The following is a 19,889-nucleotide window of genomic DNA, read 5'->3' on the forward strand; positions in this document are numbered from 1 at the left end:
TCACAAGAAAATTAAGACTAACAAACGATGATATAAATCCAATAATAAAAAAAACAACAACAACACACACACAAAACCTGCAAGCAGAAATTCAACAGAATGAGATTTTGATTTTATGGCAGTTGATGGCAAAATTTCATTTGTATCGATTATACACAGACAGTCCAGTCAGCTACAGGTAACACCTCAAAATCAGTTTTTGTTGTTGTTTTTTTTAGAAAACACCAGAACATTTCACTATCATACATATTTACATTTTGACTTTTCTAAAGCATCTCATTAGCAAAAGAATGACACTGTTTTTCATACATTAGGATCTGTCTTAGCATTTGAAGTCTGCATTAGCATTTTTCATTGATTCCACATGAAAGGGAACTATTCTGTTTTTAAGTACATCAACACATAAACAAAAACTGCAACACTACTCCTTGTCACAACTTTTCTTTCCCCATTTCTACAAAACCTAGGGGAAGAGTGGGAAAGGAGGGGAAATGTATCATCTGCTGGCCATCCATGCTTATAAAGGTTTCACTCACATCTTGAACTGAGGCCCTTTGGTCTCATTAGGAAATCAGGAAGATGTTACAACATGAATTCTAAAATAATTCAGGGATGTGTGAAGTCTCTACACAAGGTAACTGCTTTCAAAGCAGATTTCTCAATAGAAGGCAAACGACTGACAGACTGCTCTCACCAGTTCAAAGGAAGTCTTCATATAAGTTCTCACTACCTCTCAAGGTGGGCGTATCATCATAGTGGCCTGAGACTGCTGTAGGTACTTTTCCATTGGCTGCTTCATGCTGGCCACCACAACCGCCACCACCAACACCCCCATGACCATTCTTGCCGTTACCTTTTTCCTTTTCCTCCGTCATCCTGCTGACAGGTTTCACCACATAACCATTCTGTGCCGATGAAAGAGGGCTCCCGTTCATGTGCACGTAATCATTCTGACTGCGACTTGCTCGCATTTTTAAAGTGTCTGACATGCTGCGCAGGTTCTCTGGAGACTGATTCCGTTCCTTCCCTGCAGATGATGGGAGTACGTAGGCCGCTGCCTGCACGCCCCCTTGCTGAGAAGTTGCTCCGCCACATGCTCCCAGATCATCATCACTGCAGGAAAGGCTAGTGGTTTCAGACTCTCCAGGACGGGCCGACTCTTTGAGGAGACCGACAGTGCTGCCGTTCGGCTTCAGAGCGGCCGCTATTTCCAAAGGATCCTGGTAAACATTGCTCGATGGACGCGAACTGGGCAGGTGGACGAGAGGGGTAGGGTTGGGACGGGAAGTGGGAGGGAGGGCTGCAGGCTGGTGGTCGCCCACGTCATAACTCTGGTTACTGAAGTGTACGTCTGGCTGACTGATCAGCTTCTTGTAGTTGTACCTGAAACATCAAAGCCCTGGCCATCATGACAGCAAGCACTCTGGCTTCACTCCCAGGTAACAAGGGTACAGTTCAAAGTACATTTCATCAATTGATCTACATTTATCACACTGGGAAAAATAAGTTCCACCATTCCTCTGTCCCCCACTCCCACCCAAGAAGCTCTCCTCCCGCTTAAATGTTCTTGTTACCTTCATTTATCCAGAGTCAGCGAGACCAACAAAACTGTACTAGTTTATTTTCTGCCCCTCTCTTTCTCAGTCTCATGTATCTAATTTCTTTAATGCAGGTTCAATGAAACATCAGTCTGTCTTGCGGTACCACTTCACATAAATTAGAACTGGGACAAGGAAATTACATCAAACTCACCGTCGGCGCACAACAAGGAAGACCAGAAGCAAGATCAAGAGTACTATTCCACCACTTGTCAGAATGATGGTCAGTATTGTCACTGCACACACACACACACACACACACACACACACACACATCAGGGTTTGGCATCAGTCATCAATCGCTAATGCATACAAATTTACAAGATTGTTCAATATGAAACAACCCAGTCATTTGACAATTTCATTTTTTAAGAAAGCTGGTCTGGCCAATATTTCTTTTTATGACCAAATGTCCTTGTAAGTTGTATATCACAACAACGCAGTTTCAGGCTATCCCAAAACCTGTCACAAGAATATTATGATGGAATAATACATGCTGCATACACTCACATGACTTCAGTATATTTATTCAAATAAGAACATCACATGCTTTTATACTATCTACATCACTGAACAATGAGATTAATCAGCAGTATGTTGTTCTCAAATGAACAAACAATGGCAAACTGTAAAACTAACTGGCTGCAATAATACCTATAGTGACAACGCTACAACAGCGTCTAGATTAGCAAACTTACTTTTAACAACTTATAATAATGTCTACAGTCTAGAACAGAAAAAATACTTCAAACTAATTGCATACTTATATCAGTGTCCAGAATAGTGAAGTTAAACTACTTTGGATACTTACAGTTTCCATTATCCCTTGTCTGGGACCCGGACTGCGCTTCATGATGACCATAAGAGTTGAATGCTGAAGCCACACAATCATTTAATATTACACTTTCTTGGGGGTACATAGCACAATGACTGCGACTTTCATTATTATTTTTAGTATAAAAACAAGAACATTTCCACTTACCATTAGAACATTATGCATGCCCTCTGAATATCAGCTCATGTTCTGAACTTTAAATGAGACAGAGAGAGAGAGACAAAGACAGACAGAGAGAGAGAGAGAAAGAGAGATATATATATGAACAAGTGTGCCCATCATCCTTAAGTGTCAAAAAAAAAAGTCTGGTTGTTTTTTGTTTTTTTTTAATTTTCCACTCCAAACGACACAGACAGAAAAAGAGAGGATGAGAGACCCTGTACAGAAAGAGAGAGGGAGAGAGAGGATGAGAGACCCTGTAAAGAGAGAGAGGAAGAGAGAGGAGAGACCCTGTATAGAAAGAGAGAGAGGGAGAGAGAGGATGAGAGACCCTGTACAGAAAGAGAGAGGGAGAGAGACAGAGACTGAGACAGAAAGAAACGATGAGAGACCCTGTACAGAACGAATGAACGAATCTTTTTTAATGAGGGGGGGTGGGGGTGGGGGGGGTAACATCATGAAAATCATTTTGGATTTTTCGTTTGGTTTTCAAACTCTGACTTAGAAGACTTTGTGTGAATAGGTTTTCAAAACGGAAACTCTACTTACGGAATTCACAGATATAATTGTAATGAAATTTCATGGAGCCACAAATGTAGTCATGCCAACGCCAGTTATCCTCTCGTCGCATCAAGGCACAGTCCTCCACAGAGATAATGCCCAGAAACATGCTGGGCTCACCAGGTGCCCAGTTGTTATAGTCCAACGTCACCCCTGGTCAACCAATTAACAGCATAAAGCATCCATCCAAGCAAATTTTAACTGGAAACGTTGTACCATCACATTTCAGCCTGTATACATATTAAGCTCTACAGAACACCAACCCATCCACTATTTTTAGTCACCTCCTTATTCAACAGTGGCACTGACAAGGCAAGCGGATTAATCACAGAATGCATGGATCAACACTAACAATGAACCATTTTCTTTTGGGCATAGCAGGTACTGAAAATATTAGATATTCTGAACAATAGAAAAATATCATACAGGCCAGTTGAAGTAGATTTATGTTTGTGTTGATTTACAAAAGTAATGAAAAATAATCTAATCAAACATCTCTCTCTATATATATATCTATGTGTGTGTGTGTGTGTGTACATATATATATATATATATATATATATATATATATATATATATATATATGATGCCTTGAAACTTCTTATGTAACAAAATGTTCTGAACTTCTGTTGACAGCTGTCCAAACTGAGCGGGATAAAAATTATCTATTGTAAATTATAAGCTTAAATATAATTTCAAATTCATTAATTTGAGTAACAAGTATGAATATAATTGTTAGCTCACATAAATCTGCTTTGGGATATTGTTTCACTCCAATGAAATTATTACTTTGCATTTGGAAAACTAATTTGCTTTAAAAGTTCGAGGTTTAAAAAGTATATAACCTACTAAATATGGCTGTATTACACAGCCATATTATAAAATATACAGTGTAAATTTTACAAAACACTGAACATATTTGCATGCCATACACAGAAAAACACATTCAATATTCAACATTTCAAATATTCATTAATATTCACTGATAAAAATCCACACTACACACTGCCTCACCATTCACTTAAGCTACATATGCATTTATAAATAATATGTCAATTCATTTAATAAGAACACACACACACTGTATATACAAACAGGTGATATGCACTCCCTGCTTTTTTTTTTTCTTATACATAAAAAGAGAAATGAAAACAGATTCTAAACAATAGTAATACAAAAAAAAAACCCCAAAAAACAGGGGGGTTGGGGGGGTATTCACCTGTTGTCCAGCGCCAGCGTCCTCTGACGTATCTGGCTCCAAGCCAAACCCCTTCCCTGAACCAACGCAATTGTCTCGAGTTCAGCACAGAGCGAATAAACTGCATGGTGCTTTCATCTTTGATAGACAGCATCTCCCCGCCCATGTTCCAGCATGCACTACGGGCATCGTTCCAGTACTGCTCCTGGTCCACGAACAGGTAGCAGACACTATTATGCACCTTGGCATAATGCTGGCTGCGTAGAACAATTTCAGGGCAACCTTCTGTAGATGCACCTGAAATAAGTAAAACAGGCATAAGCCTTTCAGTGAGGAACCTATTGCCTCCGATGAACTTTTCTAACTATATATACGTGCTAAGCACTAAATAAATTTACATTCTAAACTGTTTTGTTTTGAGAGATAAATATTAGACGGGCAGCTGCTCTTTTAGTGTTTAATTGGTTTAAATAAAAACAGTGCACAAGAAATTGATATAAACAAACTTGTAAATTTAATTATTTCTGACTCCACTTCTATTACCCCATATTTTAGGGCACATCAATTATCAAACAGCCTTTATAAAAACCTTTTCACACACACACACACACACACACGTGAAAAAACAACAAATTCCAACTAATTCAAGTGACCCATCAAATGGTCATGCATGCTTCACATTACTTTTTTTTAATGAAAACCCGAAATGTGCTTTAAAAATATATACTGGAAACATGAATATATACAGGAAACATAACCACAGCAATACCACAATTTGTCACCAATTATTGCTCAATTGGAGAAAACAATAATCCAGATCATGAAATAGTGGCATTAAGTCTTAGCTCAAGGAGATAAACCATGGATGTTATTTAGTTGTCAGCAGACCGAAACTAAACACATAACAATGCAACCAGTCACGAGGAAGGGGGGGGGGGGGGGGGGGGGCCATCAACTGACCCATTTGTCTGAATCAGTGAATGTTCATGGGTCCATGTCAAATCTGTAAGTCACTGCTATTTCTTTTCAAACACACCATTATTCATTATTTCAAACAATATATGTGCGTGGGTGGGATGTGTGTGTGTGTGTTTGTGTGTGTGTGTGTTTGTTTGTGCATGCATGTGTTTGTGTGCGTGTGAGTGTTTTTTTATGTTTCATTATGTGGTTTGTGCGTGTGTCTGTGTATGTGTGTGCGCGCGCGTGCCTGAATTATTCGGCAGAACTGTCCGAAGCAATAATGCTGACGCACCCTGTTGTCAAACCAGCATACTGACCAAAAAAGCCTCTTGTCTATGTTAACCGTCGTAAATAATCAACAGTGATGAAACTAATCAATAGTGCAGATTCCACCACAGCAATGCAGGCTGAGGAGGTGAGGGGGATGTCGGCATCATGCGTAATTAGGCCAGTCTGTGATGCTCAGCTGGCATGGGATAAAGGGCTGTGGGAATGACAGGCGGTAGAAATCATGTAGTTTATCTTCTTGTCTTTTGGCGCAACCTGTGGCAATATAACATTTCTGGAAGATTTCCAAATGCAGGCAGACGTCCGGAGTCATGGGACTGATTTTTATATCTCATATCCATGTGTGAATATTACGTTCTGTCTGCATCTACTTACGAAGCCGTACAGGGTAAAGGGTAGTAAACTCACCCACTTTCCAAACAGAAAGCATCAGAAGGAATGTTGTAAATGCCATCCCTCCTTTATCTGCATGCACGGCTTGTCCTTGCAAAGCCGAATTCCGTGATTTGGCGTGCATTTTTCAGCACGTTTAGTGGTGCCTTGCAATGTTTTCTATTTCGCTGCCTTACCCATGTCCGTTCTTACGCATTCTGATTGGATGACAGAAATACCGATGGGCCTAGCGCACGCGCAATCCAAACCACACACCCATTTCGCTTGGCTTCACACATTCTCAAGTTGCACACGCAGTCGCTGGCTGTTTAGAACTATTTAAAAAAAAAAAAAAAAGTTCGTAAAAATTTAATTAAAAAAACATTCAGAGGTAAAACGCCGTCGTGATTATATTTTCGAACTTGCATTTGAATTTTATTTTTAAATCATTAGAAATGTTTTATTGTTTCTATGCGTTCTGTGTTTGCATGTCTTCCATTGTGCACCACATTGTTTTGTTTTTCAAAGCAGCACAGAGAGTGTGTAAAGCCACTGAACGAATGCGAATGTATTTCTCATACGAAGAGGTAGAAGAATTTAATACCCACCATATCAAAGCAAAGACTTATCACAGTCCTTGGCCAATGGAGGGAGAATTTAGTTAATATACATTAATTAAACGTTGATACTTAAGTGTCACGGTTTCAGTGCTTTATGCTTTTTTTTTCTCTCCCAATGGGGGAGACCGGGGGAGCGGCGGTCAATTTGGCTAGTGACAACTCTTTTGTAGCCATTGTCATTTTTCTCAATGCAACATTTCATGAATATACATAACTATGGAAATGCAACACCTAAATAATGTGCCGCTTTCTTAGGGGAAAGTGTCAAAACAAACGAGGCTTGGGAAAATCTTATTTTATGCCACAACATAAAGATCGTAACAATGATGATGATTCAACCATCAACTAATAGAATATAGTTATGCTGGGTCATGAACCATTTTTATATTTTTCTAGTCATGATTCAGAAAGGTCCTTTGCTTCTCTGTTGCAGAATACCTTCACAAAAATATGTGCATTAATTGTGGTCACAGGCAGCTAGTTCCACACACTCATACCTGCGAATAGATTTCTTCCATGATTCATGACCTAATAGGTAGCCAAATGTGGATTTCCTGAAATTACACTGTGTGTGTTTATGTTTCTATGATCAAATGAGCACAGTGATGGATTGCAAGCTGGATTTATGACATGTACTTTGCTAAGTTCTGAGCCACACACTGGGCTTAACAGTCATGACACAAAGAACCCCAGTGAATGGAGAAGCTAATTCCAACCATGAACTAATCACAAACACCTGTAGTGTCTGGAAGTTTGAGCAACTCTTACACACCAGTGAGTAGTTGACACTTGACTGTAATCTCTATCATCCAACACGAGTCAATCAGTCAATAGTTCACACTTGACAGTGATCTCTAATTTCCAAGTCCACAGCACTTAACTGGGATAGTTGTCAGTCTTTTGACAGGAGTGAGGAGAAAAAGTATACAAAGAGAAAATTGTCTTTGCCATTCATTTATTGGGTTTAGCACTGTGCCAACAGCTGATCAAATTTGTTCAAATTTGCTGCGTTATCATCCACATTTGCTATTACCAGACATATAAATATTGCATAAGGTTTTAGTGGTGAGTAACACTGGTAGCCTTAAGATTTATAGTACTGGCATACTTAGAGTCAGCACGTCAACCAGCTGCAACAATGGAGACCATGTCTTTGAATGCTGCAACTATTGTTTTTCATTTGCTTTTTGTCTTCTCATTTTGCAGGGTTGGTGTGTGTGTGCTGCCCCGTCAAGTGGCATTACCTCACACCACTCATCTCAGATCTCCATCTCTCACACAACCATACCCAAGCTTGTAACTAATTTGTCATCAGTAACATATTTCTCATCTTCATTTTATTTATTCTTTTTCATTATGGTTACATTTTTGTTTTAAATGTGCATACCTTGAGTGGCCAAGGTGTACTTGCATGTTTGTGTGTCTACATCTTGTGTGGTGTGAATGTGGGTTTATGGGTCGAGGCTCCAATATTTGCGCGTGCAGGTGTATTGTGCGATTTTAGTATGCTTATGTCATTGTGCTTTTCACTGTATTATAATGTAAATGCTCAGGGCTTTTGTATCATTAGATTAGGCATACCATATATCTTGCTCTGTTGTTGTCCCAGCTGACATACCAATCCATTTTCTTCCTTCAGAAACCAAAATCAGGACTAATAAGCTCAGTTGTGAAAAAAGGTGTCAGTAAATCCACTGTCCAATGAGTTTTATCATCAATAAAATAGGGCAATCAAATTCACTTTTGGCTGTGTTTTTCGTTTTTGTTTTGTTTAATAGGTTATGTTGTGCAAACCAACATTTAAGGAGCACACTTTCCATGTGACTTTTTCAGGATATTAGCAGTCTTTTATGACAGGCATTTCTGTTCCATAAGGAGACACTGCATTGCTGCAGTCATTGGATTCATTCCACCCTGTTCTCTAGCACTGCTTGGGCACCAGTGTGTATTCTTTTTCCAATGTCCCCCCACACCCCCTCCAGTTTATTGCTTGGGCACCACTGCATATTTCCTTGTTTATGCTGGGGCACTGTTCAGGCATCTGATCCAGATTTATTGAACCTGTTCAATGTTTGAACTAAGTACAAGTTTATAATGAAGAAATGGGCATAATTCTATGTTTATGAATGAGTGCAGTTAAGGCACTATATATATAATTTTTTTTCCAATAACAAGTCAGTTTATTATCATAGCTTAAGATACATTCCACAACTGGTAAGCATTAAATTTTCAAAATGTTTACAGTGATCTGAAACCGAACAATGTGAGTATCTTACAAGTACTGTAAACAATGATATGAGGGGTAATATGTCAATGATTTTCATAGTGATGACACTCTTATTTTTAAGTCTTTTCATCATCCAAAAATAACTGCAGTAGAGCTAGAATCTCCCAGATTGGGAAAGCTGCACAGGTTGTATGTAATCCTCACAGTGGTGAAAGGATAAACAGATGTTCAGTAGTGCCTATCCTTCCTGATAAGACACCACCACATTTGAAGTCCCTGACAGATGACAACTACTGCTTCATTGCAGGGAAACATGGAGTTCACTTGTATGTGTTTTGGATTATTTATTATGAATACGAGTAAATGCTTTCATATGTGGTGTGAGTTTGTGCTTCTGTGTATGAAGTGATCATGTGTTATTGTGCTGATCTGCATACATTACGTGATGGAGGCTGGTGTTCTTTGTGAAAATGATGCCAAATTTGTAATGTTTGACAAATCTGTCCAGACATGTCAGCTGGGAAAGGCCTGTATGTCAGTCTTGCTGTTTATCTTCTTTCAGTATTTCTGAGACCACCTACTGCATGCTGTGGTGAATTCTAAAGTCTGCTGACATGACCTCAGTGATTATTCAGCTCATACCTTGCATGAAACTGATCCAAAACAAAGTAAACAGTACTGTGTTAAAGCTTTGATCCCATCTCCGGAAGTTTGTGCTTTCAACTCTCATTGCACCAGCAGCAAGAATCCCAGTGGTTACTTCATTAGAATTATCAATAGTGCTCTCTCTGAAGTTTTGGTAATATAAAGTCCTTCATTCAGTCACAGACCCACTCTGTATTTTCCTTACAAACTCAAGAAGACATGAGAAACTCTGTGTGTACCAAATGTCTGCAGGATTTATAAAGAAACATCAGCATGAGAATGTAACTGTTGTACAAGGAAATTACAGTCTCAACAAAATGCTGGCGTGTTTAATGGTCCAGTAAACAGTTATGTCACAGTACTACACACTGGTCCCCCAAAAGGGTAAGGTTAGTAATATGTTTATACTAATTACAGTTATACTGTTAAGATGATTTGTGTGAACATTTGTGCATTGTTATCCTGATTTTGTTTTGCCAGCTTATATGAATGCACAGTAATTAACAAAGACAGCATTTTATACAACATATTTGTCTGTCCACAGGCAATGTTATGTCAGCAAGTGCTGGACTTTGCCAGAATCAACAATAAACTTCTGCTAGACCAAAAACAGTAACACACACACTCTCTCATACACTGCCACCAACCAACCAACCCAACAAGCAAGCATATCAACAACAAACAAAAGTCATACTTTCCCAAGCTTTATTTATTTTTTCTTACATTCATGACTGACATTCTCCTCACCAGAAAGGAAAATTGTTCTACGTACTTTAATTAAGAGAGATAAGTGAAGGGTGGGTTGGAAGATAGAGGGAGAGTCGAGAGAAAAAAAGCACAAGAAACAGGCGAATTCATTGGACATGAGCATGGCCGACTCCATCACTCCATGCACGTTCCTCTTGCTCAGCCAATGCTAACTTTTCACTGGATTATGTTTACAGTCATCTTGGACTGCAGACATGCATTTCCCCCAAAATCCAAAATCAATGTAACAAAAAAATGTACAATGCCACTTCAAATTACCATTTCATAATGGTACACACTATAACTGATTCAGGCTTGGAAAATCCTCACATGTCCGTATGGCTCCAGTTACTCCGCCATGCCTGAAACATAAGTCAAACCATTCAGTTCAATAGGGCTGAAACCTCAGAGAAACTGCAATTCCACATATAATTATTTTCATTGATATATCTTTAGCTCACACACACACACACACGGGTTCACACACAGTGAATGACAGTGGGAATAAGTCATTGACTGGACATACTAACCCCCCTATCCCCCATCCCTCAAACAAAGGCACCCAACACAAATTGTCACCAAGCATAATTCCAATCTAATGAGATCCAATAACATGCTCACCCTGTGTATGCCTAATATACTCCAAATGCCTTCAGTCAAGTCTTTTAAGTGTAGACAGATATAAAGCGAAACTATGTGCATTGCTAACACTTTTCACATGAATCAAAATAATGTACCAATAGAGTGATATAACACTAACACACATGTACAACCATCATCACACAAATGCAACAACAATAGTATTCATCTATTTTGTGTATCACTGATTTCTGACCGGATGGTGACAACAAAATATCTAAGATTTGAGAGAAAGAGAGAGAGAGAGAGAATATGACACCATATATACATGATCTAAAGCTGTGCTAGCCTAATTTTGCTGTATGTTCCAGACTTGGATCCTCAGTAAATGCCAAATCCAGAAAGCTTACTGAAAATACTGTAACAATATCCTAATGTTACAATAACATATTTTTTGCATATCATGTTACATAACGAAAAAGGTGTAACATTCATATACAATATTAACATGCTACGGGTTTCTGCTTTATAAAGTAAACAAACAAACATATAAATAAATAAACTGTCCACAGATTTCAACTGTATCCCTCAATTTTTCTTTTATCAGAGATTTAATAATTAAAATGTACTTCAGCAGTGTTCTTGTGCATTATGTCAAGCATCCTAACTCATACACAGACTAGCAAAATCAAGAAAATGGCAAATGAGAATTGGTATGTATGTATAAAATGCTTACTGAAGTTATTTCAGAACAAATACCAAATGCAAACAGAACAATGTATATGATTAAAAAGCAGTCTGTGGACAGTTTATATTCTGCAGCCTTAACCTTGTTGCAATGGAAAGAAAGTTAAAGCCATGTATGTATAAGCCATGAAGTGTATTTTAGCATCGGTCATTGCCAGTAGCACACACACAAATTCATGGACATGCACAAGCAAAAGCTAACAAAACAAACTTGAATAGATAATGTTTGTGTGGAAAGTATTTCACAATGTATGTCACAAGACAGGAATTCAGTTAACAAATTCTAACCAGACTAGTCAGCAATCAATCTACTTTTGACAGAAAGTGTTACCAGGTTAGTTAACTATCAGTCTAGTGCTTTTCATTTGACAGACTGTTAGTATTACCAGACTAGTCAGCAATTAATTTAGTTTTCACTTGACAGGCTATGTTACTGGAATATTTAATTTAACAATCACTTTTGTTTCATTTGACAGACTGTGTTATGAGACTGGTCAGCAAATAATCTGTGTGTGTGTGTTGGTCTGTTGATAATGATTAATAAACTGCTGGCCCAGTTCATATGATTGTTGGACCAACAGCCCAAGCACTGAAAATGACAGCCACCTCAAGCAACTATGTGGTACAAATTAGGCTCACAAAGTTGCCTTCATTTTCAAACTGGCTAGTTTTCAACAACAAAGAGAAAAGGAGGATGGTTTGTTAATGTGTCAGTATGAATCCCTGAATGGATACAAATGGATTTAAAGTACAAAGTTGCAGGGGTTTTTTTTTTTGTTTGTTTGTTTTTATTTTATTTTAAAAATGAATAAAATTACAAGAAAAAAAAAAGCAAACAAACTGCATCAGATAATCATCAGATCGGCATTTCACGATAGATTTAAGTAATGTTCAAGCAAATGTTCGTTAGTGGAGGGTAAGGTCAAAACAGAGCACTAAGGATCAGGGCCTGAAAGGCAACAGACCGATGGGAGTGACGTCAATGCTGCTAGTGAGATCTGTATTTTGGGGACAGTGTGCCGAGGTACTCTACACTTCCGAATATTTTCAACACATTTCCACTGTGTATATAGAACTTTGTGATGCCATTATTTCATTCACTTGGGACAGCCTTCAAAGATTAATATTTTCATAACCGAATTTTTGTAACAGAAATTGGGGGGAAAAAAACGAAGGGCAGTTACAGCAATCTCAAAGTATAATAACAGAGCTTCTGTCTTCTTTACTGAAAAAAAAAGTTTCACAAATCCATGTCCAAGACTAGATTGTTGCACAGTGAAGAACTTGTGAAATCAATATTTTACAGTGAAAAACTGATGATAAAAATATTCTGAAATAAAAATAGAAACACATCATTCCCGAAGTATATGGCTGATGGGTGAAAATGAATTCTTTTGACCAAAATTACAGATCACTTTCACAAAAAGTTAACACTTACATGAACTTTCTAAAAAATATTTATACAAGCTGACTTTATAAAATCAATCAATAGGTTATATAAGAAAGAAAAAACATTTCTATAAAAAATTGCTGATAAAAAACAAAAAAATAACAAAACATCAGAATTTTTTTTTTTTTTTTTTTTTATAAGCACCATTACAGTTCATATTTATCCACAAAACTGACTGAAGACAAAACAAAACAAACCACCACCACCCAAAGTAAAATTAAAAAAAATAAATAAAGACTTCAAACAAAAATAGAGTTTCAGGATCTCTTTTATGCACTATAAATCTGACTTAACAAATATGACCACAGACTGACTGGAAAGTCATATTAATAACTGTAAATCATTTACATTAAGACTGGTAGATTTAAACCCTACAGTGACTAGTCTGTGCAATGTAACAGTACAAATGTTTATCTCAGTCAATATAAAAATGAAATCATATGAAAAATAAGTTACCAGCTAAGAGTAGTAAAACAGAGTACTTCTTAGCAACTACCATCTCAGGCACTGTACAAGATATGAAAAGTGGTTTTCAGTGTCGAATGGACAGTTAATACTTTTAAGCAAACATGAAATGACACCTGAAAATGGAGATTAACTTTGTTTAATCATGTATGAGTCAAAAATGAAGTATCAGAAATAGGTCAATGGATTTTGCCTTGATGAGGCTTGTAAGTGAATGACAGTGAACATCAGTATTATTTTCAAATATGGAACTATTGGAAGCATGAACATGTCTTTATGAATTACCAAGAATGAAGTCCAAATAAAATATTCAAAGATTTGAGCACATTTTCATTTACATAAAAATCAGTGTATTATTTAATAAAGAATCCTATCACTAAAGTGAGAGGCATAATAGAATGGGATGGATGAGAGTGGCTTGGGTAAGCAGGAAATCACCTCCACCATCAAATCAATCAAATTCTATCATCAATCATTACTCACTTTTTTTTTTTTAAATATATATAATCTTGGAAAACACAAATTGTGTTCCAGTAAGCTAAAGTTAAGTGTTTTGAATGCTTTTCATTGATTAGTCTGTAACAAAACATTTCACACTGTGAGAACATGTTGTGTTATTACAGACAATATCAACATGAAGGTGAAGCGGAGTGAAATTCTACCTCACTATCTCCTGCTTCGTTGGGCCCTGCCTTGACAGCCTGGTTCCACATTGTCATGCCACCATCACCCACTCCTCCTCCTCCTCCACTACTGCCTCGCGACCCAAACATGGGGAGGTTGTAATTCAGACCGTTGGGATACATCTGTTGCATCATCAACTGAGGGTTCTGCAAAGGCCATTGCAGGACCAGATGATTACAGACTACTACTAATCCCAATTTCAATGAAACCTGCGACTTCAATGCTAGGTTACCTGATTTATCTCCTTTGACATGAACACCATACTGACCCTCAGGTTAAGTTGTTTTTTCCATGTAACTGTAAGCTGGATCTTTGCAAACTTACACACTATTAAAGCAGGGGATGAAAAGGAAAGATGCTTTACATTGTTTCATTATCATTTTTTGTTTTTGTTTTGAGAAAGGTGTTCAATCTTTTTTGAAGTCACAGCTTTCATTCCCCATCAAAAAAAGTTACTACTGTTATAAATATAATATGCGAGCAATTACTAAACAATTTGTAATGAAAAATGTTAGTGACTTAAGATCAGGACAATATACTGAAGATGCAGCGCTTTCCATCCAGTCTATCTATTCTGCTAAGGTGTAAATATATCAGGTGAAAATGTTAAATGTATCAATGCCTGACCTGGTTTTATCTGGCAGGATAGTGGATATCTTTCCACTTTCAAAATCACAATAGCAGTTCACTCAAAAAAAAGAAAAAGAAAAAAAAAAAGGAATCCTTGCAACTATCCAGCAGTCCAGAGGTTTTATGTTGTGTTTTGTATGTGTTCAGGTGTGCATATACACATGTACTTGTTTGAGTATGGATGCACTGGGAAGGCGGGAGGGTGTGTGTCCCCTTACAGCATGTCCAGTGATGTGCATGACATTCTCATTACAAAATGTGTTGGGTGCTGATCCGGAAGCAAGCTTTCTTCCTTGTACGCCCTTTCTTTTTCTCCACTCTCCCCGAGCTAATCACTGTTTTTTTTCATATTTTTATGGCAGATTTTATCTACATATCATGTCTGAGAGAATATCACTGATTGCAAGAAATGGCTAGTAATTAAAAATACACAAATTTTTTTTAAGGCCTTTTTTTTTTTTTCACATCTGTTGTACCATTGTGGCACACCTCCACTTGCTGTCTTCTTTTCACCCCAAACCGAAAGGTTAGACATTCAGTACATGGTTAGAAAATTCATCCTCATGCTGCAGTTAATCAGACATGCAATTCTGTACTTGAAAACACACACACACAACTGGCATTAGTCAAGCCAACTATAGATACATGGATACACATTTCTCCTCTACCAAAAAACAAAAGAAGAAATAATTAATAAATAAATAGTCTCACCTGCATTGTAGGATCCACAGGGGGATCCATACTAGCAGTCGGAAAGGGTTCATGGAAAGCATTCATGCCATCAGATGCTGGTGCAGGGTTCTCTCGCTGACTGAGGGTGTAGGCCATGTTGCTACCTGTCACTACTGATGATGTCATCACAGATGTTGGCATGGCAGCTGCTGTCATTTGTGGTGACGTTGCTGGCATCCAGTCTTTTGTCATCTCTTTAAACAAAAAAAATCTATGGATGTATCGCATAGGCACATTTTCTGCAACACTAGTAGTGGTATGAGTAAGTGCAAAACTACACAAGAACAATAAAAGCAGTCCAAAAAACCTAATACTCTTACTGATGATCATTTATAATGAATGCATTCAATGTGCATGTGTGTGTTCATGCATGTGTATGTTTAACACTGTGCCTGAGTATGCATACAATTATGCACATGTGCATGCACATATCTATTTATGTGTGTGTGCATGAGTATATGTGCATGCACATATTCCACATTTTCTACCCTGAGCAAACTACAAAACTTCTTGACAAGATTCTGATTAACTCTGACTGTCACTCTCACCCACAACAGAAATCAATGATTTTATGTAAGTACAACACTGGAATCAGGGGTATATACATCCACATAGACAATACATTAACCTTTCCCATACGTTGTGGGTGTACTCCCATCCACACACGTTTTTTGCTATGTCACTCAAGTAATTTTAAAGCCACTTCCATTAAATTTCATGATTTTATTTTTAATGTATCATACTACATATCAACTGAAAATTATTTTGTTTTATCCATAAACAATCAAATAAATAAACAGTAAACGTCCCAGTACATCGTGGGTGTGTCCACACCAATACTCTCAAAGAATAAATTTTGCGCACTGTATGTCGTGGGTGTGCAGCCACCCACACTTGCAAAGAACGCCTTGCGCACCACATGTTGTTTATGTGACATCACTCGCGCCTGCTAGAGAGAGAGAGAGAGAGGGGGGGGGGGGGGGGGGGCATGCGTTGGTATGAAAGCGCTTCTTGCCCACCGTTTGGAATTGGTGCCACAGAGATCAGGCCAGATTCGGTTCCATCCGCTATTAGTAGTATTACCTTTTTGTGTGTTGTGCATGATATACTTGTTCAAGTCTGCAGTTTTACTCTGAAGTTTAACTCATTTCAAAAATGGATATTTATTGTACTAGATAAAAGAACTGATTTAAATACAATTTAGAATGAATTGTTTTTCTTGGGGAAAAAAAAAGGATAATCAGAACTGATTGGTACCGGCTATTTTTATCTAGTTGGAAAAAAACTTTTTTGAGAACTATATATTATTTATGTATGAAATCCATTGATCTACATCTAGTTGATAACAGAATTTTTTTCTTATTCCGATCAATTCAAAACAAAGGAAACCTGCCTATGAAGAAAAAAAGCACCAGGAATGCTGAAATCTCGGTCAAGGAAATGCTGCTGGCACCAGCTGAACTCCATACAGTAAACACACCATGCTGGTGTATGTCATAACATCAAGTGATAAAGGAGGACGGAAGGGGGAAAGATGGGGAAGGGCTAGAACAAATCACACTTGTGTGGGCACTTTTACTATCCTTTCTGACAACATATGGAATGGACACACTTGCATTTGTGTGTGTGTATCTGTGTGTGTGTAGAGGATGGGGTGTGGTGTGTGTGTGTATGCACATAAACACAAAAACGAAAGAACAGTGTTTCTTATAAGCCTAAAGTCTGATACAAAACAAAAAAACAAAAAAATTCGGTTAGTAATGGAGATGCATCTTTTGTACTTCATCTAAAAAGACCCCTGATTTAAATAACATCTACAAAGCTGCAGCAACCAATGTACCACTGCATCATCAGCTGACGTAATTTCATCACACACACACATACACAGAGCATTAGTCAAATGTTGTGGTCCTTCCACAAAGTGTGGCTGGACAGGCAGAGATCATGCACGCCCGTTTGTGTGTGTGTGTGCATCAGTGTGTATGCGAGTGCGTGTATATGTGCAAGGGCAGTGTGTGTGTGTGTGTGTGTGTGTGTGTGTGTGTGTGTGTGTGTGTGTGTCTTGCCGGACCATGAGAACACTCCAAAGGGCAGGAGTGAATCATTGTTTATTTGTTGTTATGAAGGCTTAGTTTGTTGTTTTTTAATTCAAAGCATGCTAGATTTCATCTAAACAACTCAGAATTGACTCTCAGTCAGTTCTAAGTGATACATAATGTGTGGCACAAGAAAGCTGCCATCAACATGTACAGAACAGAACAGACCAAAACGGGCTTTTCATTATCAGACGCAGGGACAGACATAAATGGTGTGGTTTTTTCCTTTCTTTGATTTTGTTGTCAAATACATCATATCAGCGTCACAACACCTTGGTGTCGGGACGACATTGTACCTAAGTCCCCCCCACCCCCAATTTTCTCTCCAGATTTGCACACATCTCAGAATGGCCTCTCGCTGGGGGGGTTCTGCGGCAGTCACGCCCGACTATAAGTTCAGTTTTTAAAAAAACATATATATATATTGTTTATAATGAAATGAAAAAGTCCATTTACGTGAAACTCTCACATCCCTGCACTTAGTCAAGCGCTTGAGTAAATGCATGCAACTGGAAACCGGACACTGATGAAAGTTTGCTGAAGGAAATGTCAAATTTGTTTTACGGACAGATGTGGGTTACCGACGGTACACCCATGACGTACAGCAAGGTCTCGTTTCTTCAAAAAACCATGGGTGTCTGTACACCCACGACGTATGGCAAAGGATCAGTTCCTATACAGAAAGCATGGGTTGCTGCACACCCACGACGTACGGCGAGGAGTCTTTTCTTCACAGAAAGCATGGGTGTCTGTACACCCACAATGTACGGTGAGAAGTCTTTCCCTCATAGAAAGCATGGGTGTCTGTACACCCACAATGTACGGTGAGAAGTCTTTCCCTCATAGAAAGCATGGGTGTCTGTATACCCACAATGTACGGTGAGAAGTCTTTCCTTCATAGAAAGCATGGGTGTCTGTACACCCACAATGTACGGTGAGAAGTCTTTCCTTCATAGAAAGCATGGGTGTCTGTACACCCACAATGTACGGTGAGAAGTATTTCATTCATAGAAAGCATGGGTGTCTGTACACCCACAATGTACGGTGAGAAGTATTTCATTCATAGAAAGCATGGGTGTCTGTATACCCACAAAGTACGGTGAGAAGTCTTTCCCTCATAGAAAGCATGGGTGTCTGTACACCCACAAAGTACGGTGAGAAGTCTTTCCTTCATAGAAAGCATGGGTGTCTGTACACCCACAAAGTACGGTGAGAAGTCTTTCCTTCATAGAAAGCATGGGTGTCTGTACACCCACAATGTACGGTGAGAAGTCTTTCCTTCATAGAAAGCATGGGTGTCTGTACACCCACAAAGTATGGCGCACAAAATTTTAGGCAACGTACAGGAAAGGTCAATAGGGTAAGTGTCCTGTCTCACCCAAATATAATAAGATGATCAAGAGTATTATTCAGACATTAGTCCTCTTGACATCAAGATGAATGGGACACATAAACAAGTCAGTCAAAACATTTTTCAAGGTCTAATTGGTCTGAAAATGATAGGTGGGATTGGAGCAAATTTCTTATTCTCCATCTGGTCTCATTCATTACATTTCCGCTGACAAGCATTCTTTGCCTGAAGGAAGACCTTTAAAAATGAACAAAATGTATTTGTAATTTTGTTTACTATTGATGGCGCTACACACATCACACAGCTTTTTTGACCTGAACACTGGCACTGCAACTTCTAGAAGTCATTCAGAAAATCTAGCCAAAGATATTTTTTTCTCTGGGAAGATTGACAAATGGTTCAATGCACAGCCGAATCAGTCTGGGCAACAAAAGAAAAGATGGATGTTTTTCTGACTTCCCTTCAGCATATCCCTGAAGAGATTACATCTTGGTTAAACATTACTGACTGAAACTGAAACTGCGTCAATGTATACATCATCTTGTTTTGATTGTTGGTAATTTGAAGGGGATAACCTGTGATAGAAGCTTGTCACAGTACACATGATGCCGACAAGGAAATGAATCAGACAATGACCTTGCACACAGTTTGAAAAAGTAATGGGATGTTTGTCCTCTTCAACAATAAAATAGGACACTCCGAGTCCTTCACTGGTCTTTGTCTGAGGCCAATGTAAAGAGATGTGCCTGAACCCTGTACACTACCAATCATTTCCAAACTCTCCTGTCCATTGAATGATTTTATCTAGAGAATGATGGAACATCTAAATTGATGATCACAATGACTGAACAAGTGGAGTATGATAAAAGCAAAGCAATAAACCCAGATTTTAAAGTCCCCTGCTTCTGGTAAATAAAATATATTTAAAAAAAATATACATAAAAA

The 19,889-nt window shown here is 38.3% G+C and overlaps 2 protein-coding genes across 12 annotated transcripts in view; both read right to left on the minus strand.

The window, feature by feature from the left end:
* Positions 1–386: 386 nt before the first annotated feature.
* On the minus strand, positions 387–6,142 carry LOC143293132 (uncharacterized). The gene is made up of 6 exons (XM_076604047.1): positions 6,008–6,142; positions 4,373–4,648; positions 3,142–3,306; positions 2,410–2,472; positions 1,753–1,834; positions 387–1,383 (listed from the first exon to the last, which is right to left on the minus strand). Exons 1-6 carry the CDS (start codon positions 6,114–6,116, stop codon positions 699–701), a joined length of 1,380 nt encoding a protein of 459 aa, XP_076460162.1. The 5' UTR covers positions 6,117–6,142; the 3' UTR covers positions 387–698.
* A 4,012-nt stretch (positions 6,143–10,154) lies between these two features.
* Positions 10,155–19,889, minus strand: part of LOC143292366 (ankyrin repeat and KH domain-containing protein 1-like) — a 72,155-nt gene continuing 62,420 nt past the window's right edge. For 10 of the 11 annotated variants that reach the window (XM_076602568.1, XM_076602572.1, XM_076602571.1 and 7 more), the window contains 3 exons: positions 15,477–15,691; positions 14,114–14,281; positions 10,155–10,572 (listed from right to left, as the gene is read on the minus strand). In XM_076602568.1, the coding sequence (XP_076458683.1) occupies positions 10,537–10,572; positions 14,114–14,281; positions 15,477–15,691 (419 nt within the window). In that variant the 3' untranslated portion in view covers positions 10,155–10,536. The remainder of the gene's footprint in view (positions 10,573–14,113; positions 14,282–15,476; positions 15,692–19,889) is intronic. The other variant, XM_076602569.1, reaches the window with a different exon arrangement.

Source organism: Babylonia areolata, chromosome 18 (genome assembly GCF_041734735.1).
Source record: "Babylonia areolata isolate BAREFJ2019XMU chromosome 18, ASM4173473v1, whole genome shotgun sequence".
Taxonomy (NCBI): domain Eukaryota; kingdom Metazoa; phylum Mollusca; class Gastropoda; order Neogastropoda; family Buccinidae; genus Babylonia; species Babylonia areolata.